The following is a 21,766-nucleotide window of genomic DNA, read 5'->3' on the forward strand; positions in this document are numbered from 1 at the left end:
ATGGTTACTTTTAACATCCAAAAAAAAATGGTCAACCATGTTTTTGTTTACGCTTATAATGGAAGTCAATGGAAAAACGGATTGCACACAATTGCATCCATTTTTTTGGCATCACTTTTTTTTCATAAAACGTATACATTAAATGGTCTGCAAAAACATAGTGTGAACCCAGCTTAAAGCCCCTATTACATGGGGTGACTAGAGGAGCAAACGAGGTTGAGTACGGGGCGTGGGGGGAGCTTCAGGGGGGCTGTCCGTGTGATCGCTAGATTGTCCGGGCAGCCCATAGCAGATAGCAGCGGTCTGCTGCCGACGCTCCTATTCCGGGAGCAGATCATTTGTCTTTCAACATGTTGAAAGACAGACGTCTACAACGATCAGCTGACATTATTCATGCCTTCTATTACACAGGACGATTATTGGCCGACTACTGTGATAATTGTTCTGTGTAATAGGGCCTTTAGTAAAATAAATTCTAGGTGATACATTTCCTTTAAGTCTTTAACCCCTTGCCTCTAAAGCCTGTTTTGGCCTTAATGACCAGGCTCATTTTTCAAAATCTGACCTGTCTCACTTTATGCGCTTATAGCTCAGTGATGCTTTAACGTATGCTAGCGATTCTGAGATTGTTTTTTCGTCACATATGACACTTTATATTAGTAGCAAAATTTGGTCACTACTTTGTGTATTTTTTGTGAAAAACATCAAAATATCATGAAAAATTTAAAAATTTTGCATTTTATGAACTTCTGAAATTCTCTGCTTCTAAAAAAGGAAGTCATAGCACATAAATTAGTTGCTAAATCACATTACCAATATGTCCTCTTTATTCTGGCTTAATTTGGGAAACATATTTTACTTTTTAAGGGTGTTATGGGGCTTAGAAATTTATTAGCAAATTATCACATTTTGTGAAAATTTCCAAAACTGATTTTTTTTAGGGACCAGTTCTTTTTTTAAATGGATTTAGAAGGCTTGTATACTGGAAACCCCCATAAGTGACCCCATTTTGGAAACTAGAAACCTTAAAGAATTAATCTAGGGGTATAATGTGCATTTTAACCCTACAGGGGCTGGAGGAAAGTATTCACAATTAGGCCGTAAAAAAATCGAAAATGTAAATTTTCAAATAATATATATGTTTAGATTAAAGTTTCTCATTTTCAAAAGGAACATGAGAAAAAAAGCATGCCAAAATTTGTAACGCAGGTTCTCCTGAATAAAACGGTACCCCATATGTGGGTGTAAACCACTGTATGGGCACACAGCCGCTCTCAGAAGGGAAGGAGCGCCAATTAGCTTTTTTAATGCAGATTTTGCTGAAGAAGTTTCTGAGCACCAGGTGCGTTTGCAGCGCCCCTGTAGTGTCCGCAGAAGAGAAACCCCCCAAAGTCACCCCATTTTGGAAAGTACACCCCTTGAAGAATTTATCTTGGGGTGTGGTGACCATTTTGATCCCACAGGTATTAGAGGAAAGTATTCAAAATAAGACAGTAAAATTGAAAAACTAGAATTTTTCCAATAATATGTTTGTTTAGTTTTAAATTTCTCAATTTCACAAGGAACATGAGAAAATTCGCACCCCAAAATTTGTAACACAGGTTCTCCTGAGTACAATGGTACCCCATATGTGGGCATAAACCACTGTATGGGCACACAGCCGGGCTCAGAAGGAAAGGAGCGCCAATTAGCATTTTCAGTTCAGATTTTGCTGAAGTCGTTTCTGAGCGCCAGGTGCGTTTGTAGTGCCCCTGTAGTGTCCTCAGAAGAGAACCCCCCCAAAAGTCACCCCATTTTGGAAAGTATACCCCTTGAAGAATTTATCTTGGGGTGTGGTGACCATTTTGACCCCACAGGTATTAGAGGAAAGTATTCAAAATAAGACAGTAAAATTGAAAAACTAGAATTTTTCCAATAATATGTTCGTTTAGTTTTAAATTTCTCAATTTCACTAGGAACAGGGGAGAAGCTGCATGCCCAAATCTGTAACGCAGGTTCTCCTGAGTAGAACGGTACCCCATATGTGGGCATAAGCCACTGTATGGCCACACAGAGGGGCTCAGAAGGGAAGGAGCGCCAATTAGCATTTTCAGTGCAGATTTTTCCGAAGAAGTTTCTGAGCGCCAGGTGCGTTTGCAGCGCCCCTGTAGTGTCAGCAGATTAGAACCCCCCCAAAAGTCACCCCATTTAGGAAAGTACACACCTCAAAGAATCTTGTGGTGTGGTCACCATTTTGACCCAACAGGTATTAGAGGAAAGTATTTAAAAGTAGAGAGTAAAAAAGAAAAACTCGAATTTTTCCAATAATATGTTTGTTTAGTTTGAAATTTCTCAATTTCACGAGGAACAGGAGAAAAAATGTACCCAAAAATTTATAACGCAGGTTCTCGTGAGTAGAACAGTACCCCATATGTGGGCATAAACCACTCTATGGGCACACAGCAGGGATCAGAAGGAAGGGAGCGCCAATTAGCTTTTTCAGTGCAGATTTTGCTGAAGACGTTTCTGAGCGCCAGGTGCATTTGCAGAGCCCCTGTAGTGCCAGCGGAGTAAAATCCCGCCATAAGTCACCCCATTTTGGAAAGTACACCCCTCAAAGAATTCATCTTGGGGTATGGTGAGCATTTTGACCCCACAGGTATTAGAGGAAAGTATTCAAAAGTAGACAGTAAAAATGAAAAACTCGAATTTTTCCAATAATATGTTAATTTAGTTGGAAACTTCTAAATTTCACGAGGAACAGGAGAGAAAATGTACCCCAAAATCTGTAACGCAGGTTCTCCTGAGTAGAACGGTACCCCATATGTGGGCATAAACCCCTGTATGGGCACACAGAGGGGCTCAGAAGGAAGGGAGCGCCAATTTGCTGGAGCAAAACCGCAGCTAGAAACAGTTATTAGAATAGCGCAGTTACTAAAATACAATAAAAAAATTAGATTACAGGTAATGTGGGGTGGTTATGGGTAATCTGCGGTGGTTACAGATAATCTGGGGTGGTTACAGGTAACCTGCTGTGGTTACGGCCAACGTGGGGTGGTTACGGACAATCTGGGTTGGTTACGGATAAACTGAAGTGCTTATATGTAATTTGGGTTGGTTACGGCAATCTGGAGGGGGTCTTTGGCAATTTGGGGTGGTTAGAGGCAGTGTGCGGTGGTTAGAGGCAACGTGCGGTGGTCAGTGGCAATGTGTGGCGGTCAGTGCCAATGTGTGGCGGTCAGTGGCAATGTGCGTAGGTCAGTGGCAATGTGCGGAGGTCAGTGGCAACGTGCGGCGGTCAGTGGCAACGTGCGGTGGTTACGTGTAATCTGGCGTGATTACGGGCAACCTGGGGCGGTTAGGGGCAACGTGCGGTGGTTACGGGTAATCTGGTGTGATTACGGGCAACCTGGGGCGGTTAGGGGCAACGTGCGGTGGTTACGGGTAATCTGGTGTGATTACGGGCAACCTGGGGCGGTTAGGGGCAACGTGCGGTGGTTACGTGCAAGGGGGGTCCCCGATCACTGCCCCATGCTCTCCACTACCTTCGGTGGCGGAGAGCATGGGGCTTTGATCATTTTTTCATTTCCATCCCTGCGAACAAACATCGTTTGTTCGCAGGGATGGGGGCGGCCATCTTGGATCTGATGGCCGCCCGGGGAGGGAGCGGGTTAGTGATCGGGGCACTAGGGGGGCTGATCTGGGGTCTGATTATTATATTTTCATCTCCCCCCACCGTCGATTCACGGTGGGGGGAGATGAAAGCTGTCGGCGGCGCCGGTACCGGAGATTGCCGTTATAAAGTTGATAGCGGCGATCTCCGGTACCGGCGGCAGGGGAAGGGGGGCCGGGGGACACAGTGACAGTGGCGGCGGGAGGAGGCAACGTGCTGCAGCCTCCTCCCGCCGCCCGATCGTGGCAAACATCACATCTCCCCCATAGACGCTGCGGTCGCATCGACCGCGGCGTTTATGGGGTTAACTGCCCGGGGGGAGCGCGGCTCCCCTCCGGGCAGAGGCAGCGGGAGGATGTGGTGTGATACTGCCTCCTCCCGCTGCCCGATCTCACTTACAGACAGCGGGGGGAGGCAGGAACAACATGACGTTTGGGGAACGTCATGTTGCATTAACTACCTACTTTACATGACGTTCCCCAAACGTCATTTTGCGGCAAGGGGTTAAAATGTACAGGTATGTATTCAACAAAGATCTTTTATAAAGGTTTTTTTCTTATTCTGTTAATCCTGAAGCTTTTCAATTTCAACATCAACTGTATAGCTAAACCCATCTAAACTTTTCTTTTTATGTTTCAGCTGTGGATCAGCTTTGCTCCAGTAGCCGATTTGACTGCTAAGTTCTTGAAGTGCTCTCTGGATACTATCAACTACTTGTCTCTCGTGTATCTTGTTATATCCATACCGGTTGGCTTTTTTGCATCCTGGTTGCTGGATACGCTGGGCCTAAAATATGCTGTAAGTATGGAATCCATTGTTTGAACTCAGTCCATGTAAAGTTTGGACATAGTCAGGTAACTTTTCAACCTTGTTGTGGATGGCTTCCCAACACACCCTTACACATTCATGATCCCTAGCATGGTTTCTATTAGCCTCTCACTCTTGGTCCCCATCTTGGTTCCATCTCTTAATGCCGTATTACACGGCTCAATATTCCAGGGAAAATGAGTGCCGACCTTTCAGCTCAGTGCTCGCTCCCCCTTCATTCCCAGCTGGCTGTGCCATTACACGCACAGACAGCGAGCGGGGTGCAGCAAGAGGGTCTGCGTGTACGATCCAGTTCCGCCCCCAGTGCTTCATGCGCGGCTGATGCTTGGTAATAGACAATCACTGTCCGTGGGAATCGGGCAGCGGGTTAAACAAAGTACCAGTCTATTCATGTTAAAATCAAAATAGCGATGTACCAGTGGTACATTTGCTTTAAGTTTTGGAAATCATCTGTGAGTTCAAATGATTGTTACACCCCTAAATAACTTTCTTGAGTGTAATAGTTATCAAAATGGGGGGTCACTTATCTGGGGGTTCCCCCTGCCAGATACCTCAGGAGTTGTGCATATGGGACATTGGCACCCTAAAACCATTCTAGTAAAATATGCTCAAAGGGTATGTTTCCATGTAATCCGCTGCAGATTTCATCAATATAAAAGCTGAAGTCTGCAGCATCCAATCCAAAGCATGAAATCTGCAGCTGATAAACTACATGTGATCATATGATAGATTCGCCTTCCTTTCTGAGCCCTGCTGTGTGCCCAAGCAACACAGCCTGCTGCGAAAAACTTTCCTCAAACACCTGTGGGGTCTGGGGAGGAGCATGAGGTGGTGCTGAGGTACGCCTCTTCCGCTGTTGGTCCGGCGTCTCTGAATCCATGTGGTCTGACTCCATGAACGTATGAGGGAGAGCGGATACCTTAGGAAGCTCTAGCGGCTAAAAGTATCCTGCGGCCGGTGTGAGCCTGGGTCTGCAGCCCTTTGGAGCGGCTTGTGGAAGCATTGCATGAGGCAGCAGAGAAGACCCCAGAAAGGACTCAGTAAGGAGGGAAGGAGGGAACTGGTGAGAGCAGCCCTCCTGCCTCCGGGAAAAGTCACAGGGTGGAGGAAACCATTTGCAGGTGCAGGTGATTGCAGAGCCGGTGAGAGCTGCATCAGGAGACTCCTGTATTTCCCAAGCTAAAGAGTCCGGGTATAGTGCCTCGTCAGCCCGAGGGAGCCGGTGAGAGCGGCTGCAGCGTGGAGGAAATGATACATAGCTGCAGATGATTGCAGAGCCGGTGAGAGCGGCATCAGAGGATTCCTCTAGTTTCTTGCTAAAGAGATCGGGTACAGTGCTCTGACAGCCCGAGGGAGCCGGTGAGAGAGGCTGGAGTCTGAGAGCGCAGTTCCCGGGACTACCACTGGCTGTACGGGGGCAGAGTAGAGAGTCACATCCACAATTTGGAGCTGTCCCAAGTGGAGTGGAGACGACCTCTTGGTGAGAGTGGCAGTGCCACAATTTTCTTACGATTGTATATATGCCGTTTGTTCTGTCCCCTTTGCTGTCTGTCTTACCAGAGTTAAGGGTTAATACCCCAGGTAAAACTTCTGTTGGGAACTCGGCCGGATCAAGACTGCTCTCATCTCTGTGCTCACTGGACTGACTGTTGCTTGAGGTTCCATCAGTGTGGGGGAAAAAGGTGCTCCAAATCCGAACTTTCTTTGTGGATCTCTGTGGAATTTGTTATAGTCAAATGGTGGCCTTTTGGAGTTAAAAGACTGTTTGGATGTTTGACTCTCCCCCTGTACAGTGCAGTCCAGAATTTATGAATGGTGATCAGGACTAATTCAGTTACCTACCTACCTAAACTCTGTGATGAACTTGAGCCTAATTAACATACTAACCCCCTATCTTTTTTCCTCCTCTGGACTATTTGGATAACTGTCTGTGGCATTAGCCATACCAGGATATGGGCACGGGGTCCGGTTGGTGAGAGCGACAGGACCAGTGTTGAGCTTGGAGGGCTAGGGGGGGGGGGGGTGCGAGGGTGGGAGAGGGAGGAAGGAGGTTAAAAGGGGCTTATTGAACTGGACTGAGAATTGGTTATATTTTTCTTGTTTTTTTTTTTTGTTTTTTTTTTTTCTGCTGTTTTGGTTATCATACTGATTGAAGGTACCTGTGTATGGGTCCTAAGAGGGCGAGCCCAGGGAAAGCACACATAAAAATTGATAAGTGGTTCAGTCCGCCCAAGATGGCAGGAAAGGGGCGACTGGGTAAGGGGACCAATGAAACTGCACAAGATCGGAGAGAGAGCTGTGGTGTGAAGGAGAAGGTCCCCCAAGAGCAGCCTAGTTGGTTGGGCGAAATCTTAGCGGCAATCAAAAAATGTGATGGGTCCATACTAGAACTAGGGACACAAGTGGGGGCGATTAGCTCCGACATTTCCATCTTGAGATCTGATGTGGCTAAGATCAGAGAGAGATTTACAGAGGTGGAAACCCGAGTCAGCTCCCTTGAAGATGACATGAATATGGTTAAAAAAACGTTAGAGGGAGTAGTTCAGGAAAATCGGGATCTAAAAAGCAAAATAATAGAGGCAGAGGATAGAGCAAGACGGTGTAACATCAGGATAGTTGGTATGCCAGAAGGGGTGGAGGGAAAAGATCCTACAGCATTTGTGCAAAAATGGTTTTTGGAGGTATTGGGTAAGGACAATGTAACAGAATTGTTTTGTGTCGAAAGAGCTCATAGGGTCCCGGCTAGACCTCCACCCCCAGGGAATAGACCTAGGTCAATTGTGGCTAAGTTACTCTGTTACACTGACCGTGAGAAGATTTTGAGGAGAGGCAGAGAGCTGGGGGAACTAAGATGCAGTAATGCGCAGGTTTTCCTTTACCCAGACTATGCCTCTGAAACCCAAAAAAAGAGATTTTCCTTTTTGCAAGTAAAAAAGAGATTGAGGGAAAAAAGAATAAAATATGGTCTTATGTTCCCAGCTCGCCTAAGAATAATTTATGATGGTAAAACTTTTTTCTTTGAGACGCCGCAAGAGGCCGAAAAGTGGATGGAAGGGAAGGGTCTTGTATGATTATGTAATAGCCGGACCTGGCGGAAAATAAGTCTCAAGTTTAGAGGCCTAGATAGTGATACTATGTAGTGTCAGAGAGGGGGATGGGGGGGGGAGGGAGTTCGGGGTGGTAGGGGGGGGGGTTTTGGGGGATGGAGTGGAGGGGGGGAGGTGGGAGGGGGGACTTCGGGGGGGGGACCCCACGCCAAAGGTTTTTTTTTTTTTTTTTTTTTCTCTCCGTTTTGTTTTGGAAGGGTTCGTATTTAAAGCTTGGGGGAAATGGTTAAGTTAATGATATGGAATATAAGGGGTTTAGCCGATAGATTGAAGAGATTGGCAGTAATGAATTTTCTGAAATGTCAGCTCCCCTGTGTGGTTGGTTTACTGGAGACTCACCTGGTAGAGGATACTACTAGGGTACTTTTGAAGGGATGGTGGCTGTGTCAATATCACTCCGTTTATTCCAACTACGCCAGAGGAGTATCAGTCCTTATTCATAGGAGTATAGAGTGGCAACTATTTGAATGTAAAAAGGATAGGGAGGGGAGATATATATTTTTCCATTGCAGACTGGACAATATGATCTGTGTTCTTGCCTTTATATATATCCCCCCTCCTTTTAAGTCCCAGGTTCTGGAGCAGCTGTTCAACTTCATTAAAAATAGAGATGAATGTCCTGTACTAATGTTGGGGGACCTTAATGCTGTTATGAATGAACAGAATGATAGATTAAGGATGTTGAACCCGAAGGTACAGATTAGAAACTCCCAACTGCCAGATATTATTGCTGAAATGGGGTTAAAGGATCTATGGAGGGAGAGGAACCCTGAATCCAAGGTATTCTCTTGTTGGAATAAAACCTCGCGTACTATGTCCAGAATAGATATGGGATTTGGGAATGAGTTAATGGCACAAAAAATTACTAAAATAGAGTATTTACACCGTTGTGTTTCTGATCATGCACCACTCATTGTTGAAATTCAGAGTAGCGCACTAAAGGAGTTTAGGAGTATTTGTATAAATCCACATTGGTTTCAATTTATCACAGACACTGTAAAAATTGGTTTAGAATTAAAAGAGTTGTGGGAAATCAACTGTAGCTCTGCTAGTAAGGGAATTGTATGGGATACACTAAAGGCTATAATTAGGGGGAAATATCATGGTGTGATATGTAGAATTAAAAAGGGATTTAGGGAAAAGGAAGAGAGATTAATTAAGGGGGTTAAAAAATTAGAAGAGGAATTTAAAAAGGCACAGTCACTAGCACTAGAAAGTGAATTAAAAAACAAACAGGAAGAGTTGGATAAGTACTTAGAGGATAAAGCAAGGAATATTGCGGCATTTAGGGGGGTGAGGACTTTTCTGGGTTCGGGTAGACCAAATAAGGGGCTAATGGCCCTGGTGAAAAATCAGGAGGGGAAAAAAAGTATAAGGGCAATAAGGAGCAACTCTGGGGATATAGTAAATGACCCGAAAGAGATAAATAGGGAGTTCAGGACATACTATGAGAATCTGTATGCGCAGGAAGCTATTTATAAAAGGGAAGATATGGAGGAATACCTGGGGAAAATTGTTTTCCCCCAGATAAGTCAACTGGAGAAGGAAGAACTAGATGCCCCTATCTCCTTAATGGAACTTAATGAGGCCCTAGAGGCAATAGTGGGGAATTCAACCCCGGGTAGAGATGGCATCCCTTATGAGATGTACAGAAGACATAGAGAGGTTTTGTTACCATGCCTTCACCAAACTCTTCTAGAGGCGATGGAGGCTGGGGAACTGCCGGCATCCATGAGGGATGCCTCCATAATTTTGATCCCGAAACCGGGGAAGGACCACCTAAATATAGAATCTTTTCGCCCTATCTCTCTTATTAATAGTGATGCCAAGATTTTCGCTAAAGTTCTTGCAAGGAGACTAGGTAAAATAATAGGCACTATAGTACATGGGGACCAATGTGGATTTATACCTGGTCGTATGCCCAGACACAACATCAGGCGTCTGTTTGTGAATATGCAGATAAGGGGGGGGGGGGGCTCCCACTCCATCCTGTCGTTGGACGCAACTAAGGCGTTCGACAGGATGGAGTGGGAGTATTTATGGGAAGTAATGAGGCACTTTGGGATAGGGGAGGGTTTTTTGGGGATGGTCCAATTGTTATATCAGAACCCGAGAGCTGCAATACGTACTGGTGATGTCCTCTCTGAGTTGTTTTCGCTGGGTAGGGGTACGCGGCAGGGATGTCCTCTCTCCCCACTGCTCTTCGCCCTTGGGATTGAGCCCCTTGCAATTAAGGTAAGAACTGATGATAAGATAGAAGGCTTTGGGGCGGGGGGCGGTGGGGACAGAATATCCCTGTACGCAGATGACCTCCTTTTTTTCTTGCGGGACCCTAAAAAGGGGGTACCTCGGGTTATGTCCCTGGTTCAAGAACTGGGGGTTTACTCTGGGCTACTAATAAATTGGGGAAAATCTACCCTTATGTCTCTTGATCAGGAATTGGACTTATCCTTTCCTCCACTGTATAATTTAGAAAAAGGGAAAAGTTTTACATATTTGGGCATTCAGGTGTCCAGGGATTTACGGGGGTTTGATGACCTGAATACCAAGGATGTGGTAAATAATATAGAGAGGAAGGTCTCTGTTTGGTGCAGACTGAGAGTCTCCAGGATAGACAGAATTACATTAATAAAAACAATACTTCTGCCCAAACTTCTTTACCTATTCAGTGCCACACCAGTTGGGGTAGGGAAAAAGTATCTTAAAAGAATTAAAGTGGCATGGAACGCACTGATATGGGGAAGAAAAAGGGTGCGGATGAAAATAGAAGATTTATGTGTGCCAGTTGCAAGAGGAGGGTTGGGGGTTCCCAACGTAGATAAATATTTGTTAGCTTCGGAATGTTTTTGGTTGGCTAGATGGAAACAAGACAATTTGGGTAGATTTCTGTGTGAAAAATTGGGAGAGGGAGTATGGGATGTTTTCCAGATTTTAGAAAGCGGCCACTTGGAGCGGGGTGAATGGAGTAGATGGGTAATGGTAAGGTCCCTAATTAGGGTTTGGAAAAAACTAAAGATAGAGGAAAAAAGAAATGGAATATTGGACTTTTCCCCTTTGTGGCTGCACGAGGGGTTTGGTGGGAGAAGTGGTATGGGAACAGTGAAGGCCTTTGTAGAAGCAGGAATAAGAACAGTGAAAGATGTAATGTTAGGTAATGATATTAAAGATTGGACCACTCTTAGAAGGGAATATAAACTAGAGGAGAAACACTGGTACGATTATGCGAGGTATACAGCGATAGTTCGTGGGAACCTAAAAAGATCCCAGGGCAATATATGCGAACCGGGCCCAATAATAGGAAAACTTAGAAATGGGACAATATTTAAAAATGAGGTTAAAACCCTATATCTACACTTCATGTCGGACTATAAAATAGGTGAGAAGGGGAGGAGGAAATGGGGAATGGAGTTTGGAGAGTTGAGTAACGATCAGTGGGTAAGAATTCTAAAAGGGATTAAGGAAGTTTCCAGGGCAGGCTCCCATAGGGTTGTTCAATTTAATATTGTCCATCAGCTATATTACACCCCACTCTTTCTATGTAAAATCAAAAAATGGGATGAGGATAAATGCCCAAGGTGTGGTGTAAGCCGGGCCGGCTATGGGCATATGTTGTGGTCGTGTGGGGCCCTGGTCTCCTTTTGGGAACTGGTACACAGAAAAATTATGGATATGTTAAAGTTAAAGTTTGAATTAAGTCCAGTGTTGGCCGTTTTGGGAGACTCTTCGTCTGTAGCATGCAAGAGGAAAAGTAGGAGTAAAATCCAGAGAATGTTGTTCTATGCTAGACTTGTGATCGTGAGAAAATGGCTGGCACCGGAAACCCCTAATATAAAACACTGGGAGAACTGTATAGAGAAATTTGAAAGATGCCAATGAATTTTTTTCTTTTTTTTTTTTTTTTTTTTTTTTTTTTTGTCTCTTTGGCGGGGGGGAAGGGGGGAGGGGGAAAGGGAAGGGAGGGGGGGCAACAAGGGATTGGTTCGGTTTATTAAAGAGATTAGTGATTTAAAGGTTTGGTGGGGGATGGTAACAAAATTAATTTATTGAGATATTAGTAAGGATTACAGACACTTAGATATATATTGTTAATGTGTAAAATGTTTTTGTCTATGTACCTTATTTATGATTAAAAATAAAAAATTTTAAAATTAAAAAAAAAAAAAAAACACCTGTGGGGTCTAAATGCTCCCAACACCAATAGATGAATTATTTGATAAGTGTCGTTTTCCCTACTGAGCTCTGCTGTGTATGTAAACAGCTGTTTGACTACTCATGGGATGTTGCTGCATTTAGGAGAAATTTTGGGGTGATTCTTCTTTTGTGTTTGCGAGAATTAGAAAATTTGAGCTCAAACTACATATTATTGGAAATATATATATATATATATATATATATATATATATATATATTTTCATTCTTATTGTCTGTTTCTAATAAATTATATATTCTATAAAACATCTGGGGAAGGGGGTCACATGTTCACTGCACCTCTAGATAAATACAGTAATAACTTGAAATGTGTAGTTTTCCAAAATGGGCTTATTGGGAGACCTGTACTTTTTTGCAAGATGAATATTGTGTCAAAAAACAAAACACTCTAATAAAAAGAGTTTGAAACCTGAGTTTGACTGAAGAAGCACACTAGGGCCATATATTGATTGAAAAATTATTAAAATTGGAAATCTAAAAACAAATGCAAATTTCACTTCCACTTTGCTTTAATTCCTATAAGCTGTCTAAACCAGTGCTTCTCAAACTTTTTCTACTGGAGCCTCACTCAACAGACAAAGTGATACCCGTGCCTCACCAGACTGACCAAGAGGGTGCCTGGGCCTCACCATCTGTGGTGAAAATCTATGCAAATATGAAAACTATTGCTCAGTTTACCCTTCATTTGTCTCTGTATAATATTAAAATAAGTACAAAATAAGTCAAAAATGTTCCTAAACCAGAGATTTTTACAACCATGGAAAGGACTGTGCAGCTTAGAGTCACTTTTGTGAAAACTGCCTCCTGAGCTGTGCCTCACCAACAACAAGGGGGCTCCTTGCTGGTGAGGCCTGCCTCACAGTTTGAGAAGCACTGGTCTAAACGGTTAACAAACTTCCCAAATCCGGATTGGTGGCGGTTTCCATTTTGTATGCCGCTGCAAAGCAATAAAAGACGTTTAAACCTGTGTATATTTCTGCTTTCTGGGACTTCCACAGTGTTAACACCACTGCCAGTCAGTCATGTTGATTATTGCTCTCTATACATTGTCAAGAGGTTTGAATTGTATGTTATCTGTTATCAGTTTAAAGGCAGCCATTGCTGACCTACTAACTAAGCTCTTTTATTGTTGCCTATAATCGAGAAAATATGGGTAACCTGACAGCGTCTACCAGCATGCTATTGTGATACGTAATATTGCAGATGAACCTATCAGTTTTGTCTTTGCAGATAATTATCAGCTCCTGGTTGAACATGACAGGCAGCATAATACGTTCTGCCAGTGCTATCCCATTTATGAACTCCGGGAGAAGTAACCTGGTTTACCTGTTTGTGGGACAGAGTATTTGTGCTGTGGCCCAGCCTCTTGTGCTCTTTGTACCTGCTAAACTTGCTGCTGTTTGGTTTCCAGAACATCAACGTGCCACAGCGAATATGATTGCTTCAATGTGTAAGTACTATTAATCTTAGGAGGGGGATATATTAAATATACTGTACTTTCTTCACCTTGATCTTCTCCATTTCTTGTTTTTTTTTCTTTCGTTTTGTCTTTTTAAAACTCTATTGTATACCTCATAAAGCTTTATTTGCCTTTTGTATTTTTTTACTTTTTCCAGCAAATCCATTTGGCATATTTCTAGCAAACATATTGTCTCCAGTAATTGTATCTAAAGCTAAAGATGTTCCAATATTAGTAAGTAAAGATAATGTTTGATGCTTTACAATCACCCTCATGATTGGAAGCATCCACCTAAACATTAACATTTCTGTGTTTCTGATTTAAAGCATTGTGTCTATGGTGTTCCTGCTGTAGTAGCCTGCATAATAGCAACAGGAGGGGTTACTCTAAAAGCCCCATTGACACCACCTTCGCTCAGTGCAGTTAGTTCTACCTCCGAGCCCTTCTTTGCTGGTTTAAAGCAGGTAAGCTTTCTTATGTGTAATTATTGCCTTCGGTCCAAACAAGCTCCTAAAAAAAACTGTCCAGTAAAAAAATATTTTCAATTTATTATCCAGCTGGTCCCCCAATACATATAATTCAGCAAGTAGTATCTTAGTTATTCTTGTCAATCTTTGATCTGTGTCCCCCTGAACATTACTTGTATATATGCTCTCTAGAGAGGGTCACCATCTCACATCAATCATTTGAACTTTCTCTGCATGATGAAACAATATGGACTGCACCACACAAGTTCTCAATGGCACAGTTATTATATATCTATATCAGGGGCATGGGCCCTCTGAGTGCCGTCATAAGCGGATAGTAATAATGCCCCCTGCTGTGCCCCCATATAGTAATAATGTCCCCTTCTGTGCCCCTATATAGTAATAATGTCCCTGCTGTGTCCCCATAAAGTAATAATGCCCCCTTGCTTCACCCTTTATATAGTAATAATGCCCTCCCTGTTGTGCCTCCATATAGTAATAATGCCCCCTCTGCTGTGCCTCCTATATAGTAATAATGCACCTGCTGTACATACCATAGTAATAAAGTTCCCCTCCTGCCTGCAATTAACCAGACCTCCATCCCCACACACGCTACCCTACCTGACCCTCCACACACACACACTACCCCACCTAACCCCCTCCACACACACACTACCCCACCTGACTCCCTCAACCCACACACTACCCCCCAACCCCCTCCACCCACCCACAAATCCCCCCCACATACACACTATGCCATTTGACCCCCCCCACACACACACACACACTACCCCACCTGACCCCCCCAAAACACACTACCCCACCTGACCCCCCCCCAAAAACACAGTCACACATACATTATCCCACATGACCCCCCAAAACACACACTACCCCACCTGATCCCCCACACACAGGTGCTGGCTGGAAAGTTTTAGCCTGGGGGGCAAGCACACAGCACTGGCCCATGAGTTACGGCCAATCACTAGGGTACATTTGCCCCCGTACACTATAATGGGGGGCAAATGATACCGCTATACCATGACCACATATCACCACCACATAATGACTAACACCACCATACTGTATACAATACACTATATACAGACCATTTATACCCCCATACAGTGAACATATTATAGCACAGATACTATATATCCAGTGACTCACAAGTGACGTCTTCTCTGATTGGAGTCTTCCTCTTCTGTTGTCTTCCCCGCTTGGCCCAGGCTGTCATGATGACTTCTTCTGGTCACAAGCAATCTCCACAGAATCTATCGGACACACATGTTAGGCTCTTTACTTTTATAATACCTCCTACCCACCTCTATACAAGCGACTAGTTACTCCCCCCCCACAGTGCCCCATATGGTAGCTAATGCCCCCACAGTGCCCCATATAGTAGCCAATCCCCCCACAGTGCCCCATATAGTAGCCAATCCCCCTACAGTGCCCCATATAGTAGCCAATCCCCCTACAGTGCCCCATATAGTAGCCAATCCCCCCACAGTGCCCCATATAGTAGCCAATCCCCCCACAGTGCCCGGTATAGTATCTAATCCCCCCATAGTGCCCGGTATAGTATCTAATCCCCACAATAGTGCCCCATATAGTATCCAATACCCCCATAGTGCCCCATATAGTTTCCAATACCCCCATAGTGCCTGGTATAATATATAATCCCCCAATAGTGCCCCATATAGTAGCCAATCCCCCCATAGTGCCCCATATAGTAGCCAATCCCCCCATAGTGCCCCATATAGTAGCCAATCCCCCCATAGTGCCCCATATAGTAGCCAATCCCCCCATAGTGCCCCATATAGTATCCAGTATCCCCCAATAGTGCCCCATTTGTTAGCCAATACCTCCAATATAGTGCCCATATAGTAGCCAATCCCCCTAGTGTCCATATAGTATCCAGTATCCCCCAATACTGACCCATTTGGTAGCCAATACCCCCAATATAGTGCCCCATATAGTAGCCAATCCCCCCCCCATAGTGCCCCATATAGTATCTAATCCCCCATAGTGCCCATATAGTATCCATTATCCCCCAATAGTGCCCCATTTAGTAGCCAATACCTCCCATAGTGCCCCATATAGTATCCAATACCCCCCCCCCCGGGGTTCTTCTGCCCGTGCCGGGCCTCAGCGTCGCAATGACGCTGATCTCGGCTCGGCAATAGATTGCTGTGGCCTGCAGCAGGCCAAAGCAATCTATCGCCGATCTAATGGATCAGTGCTGTGTATATACAATTCCCCCAAGGGGACTTCTTGTTAACCCTTTAAGGACGGGGCCAATTTGCATTTTCGTTTTTTCCTCCTTGTGTTTAAAAGGCCATAGCACTTGCATTTTTCCACCTAGAAACCCACATGAACCCTTATTTTTTTAACCACTAATTGTACTTTGCAATGACAGGCTGAATTTTTGCATAAAGTACACTGCGAAACCATAAAAAAATTCAAAGTGTGGTGAAATTGAAAAAAAAAACGCATTTCTTTTATTTATTTATTTATTCTTTTTACGCCATTTGCCCTGGGGTAAAACTGACTTGTTATGCATGTTCCTCAAGTCGTTACGATTAAAACGATATATAACATGTATAACTTATATTTTATCTGATGGCCTGTAAAAAATTCAAACCTTTGTTAACAAATATACGTTCCTTAAAATCACTCCATTCCCAGGCTTATAAGGCTTTTATTCTTGGGTCTATGGGGCTGTGTCAGGTGTAATTTTTTGCGCCATTATGTTTACTTTCTATTGGTACCTTGATTGCGCATATACAACTTTTTGATCTCTTTTTAATACATTTTTTCTGGATTTGATGCGACCAAAAATGCGCAACTTTGGGATTTTTTTGCGCTTACGCCGTTTTCCGTGCGAGATCAGTAATGTGATTAATTTAATAGTTCAGGCGATTACGCATGCGGCGATAGCAAACATGTTTGTTTATTTATTTATTCACTTTTATTTAAAACCTGGGAAAAGGGGGGTGATTCAAACTTTTATTAGGGGAGGGGGCTTTTTACTAATAATACTTTTTTTTTTTTTTTACACTTATACTAGAAGCCCCCCTGGGGGACTTCTAGTATATACACTTTGATCTCTCATTGAGATCTTTGCTGTATACAGCAGAGATCAATGAGATCGGCACTCGTTTGCTTTCGGCTGCTGCAGCCGAAAAACAAACGAGTGCCGAGCCGGGGTCGGTGCCATCTTGGAGCGGACCCCGGCCGGCTGCAGATACGGAGATCCCGGAGACATTGTCCCGGAGGAGCGATCTCCCCCACTAGACGCCAGGGAACAGCTGCCTCCAGTAATCGGAGGCAGCTGTCAACTTTGACAGCTGCCTCCGATTACTTGATTAGCGGGCACGGTGATTAGACCGTGTCCGCTAAAAGTTGCGGTCCAGGGCTACACGCGGCACCCAGGATCGCGACGGTTCAGAGCGGGGTCGCCGCGCGGCCCCGCTCTGAACACCTCCTGGGGACATATGACGTATGGGTACCCTACATATGACGTATGAGGTTAATGTAAAAAAAAAAAAAAGTTAACATTTTTTTTATTAATAAAAAATCCCCTCCCCTAATAAAAGTCCAAATCACCCCCTTTTCCCATTTAATAAATATAAATATATAAATAAATAAACAAACATTTGGTATCACCGGGCACTTAATTGCCCGAATTATTAATTCATCACATTCCTGATCTTGCAAAAAAATTCCAAAATGCAAATTTGTGCATTTTTGGTTGCATTAAATCCAGAAAAAATGTAATAAAAAGTGATCAAAAAGTCGCATGTGCACAATCAAGGTACCGATAGAAAGAACACATCATGGTGCAAAAAATGACACCTCAATCAGCCCCATAGACCAAAGGATAAAAGCGCTATAAAGCTGGGTTCACACACAGTATATTTCCTCATGGCAACCAAAACCAGGAGTGGATGGAAAGCACAGAAAGGCTCTGTTCACATTATGTTGAAATTGAGTGGATGGCCGCCATATGACAGTAAATAACTGCCATTATTTTAATACAACAGCCGTGGTTTTAAAATAACAGCAAATATTTGCCATTAAATGGCGGCCAGCCACTCAATTACAACATTGTGTGAACATAGCCTTTCTGTGCTTTCCATCCACTCCTGGTTTTGGTTGCAGTGAGGAGCTGACATGAGGACCAAATACTGCCTGAAATATACTGTGTGTGAACCCAGCCTAAGCCTGGGAATAGAGCGATTTTAAGGAACATATATTTGTTAACAATGGTTTGAATTTTTTAAAAAGCCATCACATAAAATAAAGGTTATACAAAGGTTACATACTGTATCATTGTAATCGTAACGACTTGAGGAACATGCATAACAAGTCAGTTTTACCCCAGGGTGAACGGCGTAAACTCACTGAAATGAAAACAAATTCCTTTTTTTTTTCAATTTGACAGCGCAAATGATTTTTTTCCGGTTTCGCAGCAGCATATTTTATGGAAAAATAAAGTCTGTCATTGCAAAGTACAATTGGTGTCGCAAAAAAATAAGGGCTCATGTGGGTCTCTAGGTTAAAAAATGCAAGCACTATGGCCATAAAGTGGAAAAAGCAAAAGCGCAAAAACGAAAATTGGCTTTGAGCTTAAGCGGTTAAAGAGTCACTGTCGTAAATTTTTTTTTGCAGAAATCAATAGTCCAGGCGATTTTAAGAAACGTTGTAATTGGGTTTATTAGGCAAATATGCCATTATCTGCATTTAAAAAGACTTTTCCCATGTCCCCCCCCTCCTCTCTTTTCTGTCATCCACTGTTCAGAATCAGGAAATCTCGACTGTTTTACATCAGTCGGATCCTGTCTGTGCTATGGAGAGGGGAGGAGGGAGATTAGTCACCAGCAGAGAGAAGACAACAAAGGATTACAGAGCAAGGAGCCTGAAAGCTCTTATTCAGAGGTCAGAGAGGTCAGTGCTGATGTCAGAGGAGAGAGCCTGGTGATGTAGCTGTAAATTAACTCTTTGTTGTCCTGTTTTGGTGCCTCATCTCTCCCCTCTCCATAGAGTACAATGAAGACCGGGGGGAGAGCTGCAAACTGCTTTTTCGTGATAAAAATGCATTTTTCGGCTAATTAACCCAATTACAAAATTTCTTAAAATCGCCTGGACTATTGATTTCTGCAAAAGAAATTTTAATGACAGTGACACTTTAAAGTGAATGTAGCATCAGGTACATTGCTTTAAGTTTTTTTTTTTTTTAAATGAATACACCTATGAGTAGGTTTTTTTTTTTTTTTTTTTTTAACTGCAGCCCAGCCTATTCACGGGCTCAGACTGAAGCGGACCCGCCCTAAGTAAGAGGAAACCCTTCCCCTCTGTGATACGGCTCCATTACTATCAATGGAGCCCCATCAGAGGGGAGATCGTCACACTGGGGGCTGACGGGCCCGCCTCCAGTGCTTCAAGCTGGGCCAGAGCCCGGGTATAGACCTGCATTTTGTGCGGAAACCGGGTCGGAGTTCAAAAAAAAAAGGACCCCGCCACTGCTGTACAGTGCGCTCTCTTCTGCTAGGTACTGATCTGCGTGATCAGTACCTGGAAGGAGAGGAAGCCGAATGTGATGCGCACATCTAATACAGCTTCCTCCACAGAGCTTACCCAACATGGACATGAGACCTTTGATCAGACAGGACCTTAGGCTCCCATTGTAAGAACAATCACTATAGACTTACATTATGCTGGGTCTAGCACTAAAGACTGGAGCTGTGGAGACAGCTTAAAGCGGCAAAAAGAACGAGCGCCTAGAAACCTTTTTCTGTTTCTCAAAAAATCACTCAAGGTACACTTTAAAGCATTACTGTTAATAAAATATGTCATCAGACATGTCGGAAGTTAAAAATTGCACTAGTTCTTACTTCTGAGACCCACTGTGATCACAAAATATAGCCAGGTGAAGTGCGAGGCTGCATGCTTCATTCTCTAGCCAGCTGACATCTGACTAGTTCACCCCATAACTATTATATAGAGAACAGCAAAATAGTATTTTGAAAATGTTGTAAAAATACAATTAGTATATATTCGTAAGTTTCAGTGATTAACCCTTATGTATATGAAAGGGGAAAACAACTGCATTACCATGGAACTTCCAATGTTGTTGTACAGTGCTGAGTATCTGAGATGCTGAAAATGTTATATGCTATATGTTAATGAATTGTCACATCTTCTCTTACAGCTCATAAAAAATAAAGCTTACATTATATTAATGATTTGCTTTGGGAGTGGTCTTGGGATTTTTACGGCTTTCTCTGCATTTCTGGAACAAATACTGTGCTTTAATGGCTATTCAAATGTAAGTATATTCTGCATTCTTATTGTTGTTTTAACCCTCATAATCTCTATTCAAACAGTGAAGAATACAGCACTAGGAGTTTTACCCCCTTCAGAATGTTACCTATTGTACAGTATATGCCACATTAAATGTTTCTATTCTTAGGGTAATCCAGTCAAAGGGAGCTTTAGATTGAGTAAATTACCATATTTTTTGTTTTATAAAATGCACTTTTTAGCGAGGAAATGTCTTGTTTTATATTCCGGATACAGAACAGCCCGACACTATCAGACTGCCCTGACCCCTTTCTTAATGTTAACAGTGCTGATTCAGTGCTGTACCTCACTGCTGGGTGAAGTGAGTGAACTGTCTTCTCCCTCTTCCTGTCTGGCACAGATCAGTGCTGTGCAGGAGAGAGATCTGGGTGTGGTGTGTATCATATCCAGAATTCTACATGTAAAGCCCCAAAGGATCCTTGGCGATTTCAGAGGGAATAAGAAAAGATCTAAAGCAGCTTCTCCTGTGTGTGCAGTGGATTCAGCCAGTCTCCAGCCTCCATGTCCTGAACAACTCACAACTAGACTAGATGGAACAGGTGGTCTTTTCTGCTGACAATCTTTCTAACTAAATATTCACTATGCACAAAGAAACACTACTAACAATGCCAGATCCCTGTGATATAGAGGGGTCAGCCGTAGGGATATAGAGGGGTCAGCCATAGTGATAGAGAGGGGTCAACCAAAGTGAGCCCTGGTATCACAGCTCTGTGTGTTTGTGTGTATTGTACATGCAGTAGAACTGTGTGTGTGGGTATAATGTACTGTCATGGAGAGTGTTAAAGTGTGCCCGTCATTTCAAAAAATTTTGATCTCTTCAGCTGCATTAACCCCTTCACTGCCTTAGACTATCAGGGAATTTATTAACATTAAATAATAAATAATATTTTCCTGTTTTTAGTTGGCTAAATCAGGCATGCGTTTTATTGTCAGGTGATCTTATAAAGCGGAAAATACGGTACATAAATGTACGTATAGGTTTCATTTAAATTTGCTTACATTACTTTGTCAGCTTTTCAAAAGTAATCTTTCTATGATTTACTTTAAATTCTTTCAGTGAGTCAGGTGCTCTGAAAATGATAATGTGATAGTCCTTGACTCCATTAATAAATAGGCCCAGATATAAAATTCTGTCTAGTTTTTTTCAATACTTCTTGGGGTTTCTAATATATGTTGATTTATTTTTCTAGTTTATTTCAGGTTTATGTGGTGCACTTTTCATTGTATTTGGGGCTATTGGTGCCTTACTCTGTGGACTCTATGTTGACCGGACAAAGAAATTTACGGAAATTGTTAAAATATGCTTCGCCTTTACAGCTTTAACTGTTATAGCCTTTGCTGTGGTAAGTAAGCAACAAAACATTTAGAGATTGGGAACTCAAAATGTGCAACAGCCTTACCACTTAAGGCTATGTTCACACAATCTGAGAGACTGGCTGTCCCGTGACCCGGCCGGGAACTATGTGTATACGCTCCGGCCGGGATCCCATAAACGGCATTGCAACGTTATTCTCATAATAATCAACGGCCGTGATCTTGCGAAAATATATAAGTTGTGTGAACATAGCCTAAAACAGGTCCACTGGTCCATTCAGGGCTGTATTTAAAGCTAACTTTACTGCTCCCTCCCCATGTTGTTGAATCAGTAAATAACATCTGTGGAGGGATGATGATTACACGG

The 21,766-nt window shown here is 43.2% G+C and overlaps 1 protein-coding gene across 1 annotated transcript in view; it reads left to right on the top strand.

Moving 5' to 3' along the window:
- The window catches only part of SLC49A3 (solute carrier family 49 member 3), a 41,929-nt gene that overhangs the window by 13,883 nt on the left and 6,280 nt on the right, over window positions 1-21,766 (top strand). The window contains exons 2-7 of the mRNA XM_069962206.1: window positions 4,292-4,450; window positions 13,027-13,246; window positions 13,413-13,489; window positions 13,582-13,719; window positions 19,934-20,050; window positions 21,276-21,428. Coding sequence (XP_069818307.1) covers window positions 4,292-4,450; window positions 13,027-13,246; window positions 13,413-13,489; window positions 13,582-13,719; window positions 19,934-20,050; window positions 21,276-21,428 — 864 coding nt within the window. The remainder of the gene's footprint in view (window positions 1-4,291; window positions 4,451-13,026; window positions 13,247-13,412; window positions 13,490-13,581; window positions 13,720-19,933; window positions 20,051-21,275; window positions 21,429-21,766) is intronic.

The sequence above is a fragment of the Dendropsophus ebraccatus genome, chromosome 3, assembly GCF_027789765.1.
Source record: "Dendropsophus ebraccatus isolate aDenEbr1 chromosome 3, aDenEbr1.pat, whole genome shotgun sequence".
Taxonomy (NCBI): domain Eukaryota; kingdom Metazoa; phylum Chordata; class Amphibia; order Anura; family Hylidae; genus Dendropsophus; species Dendropsophus ebraccatus.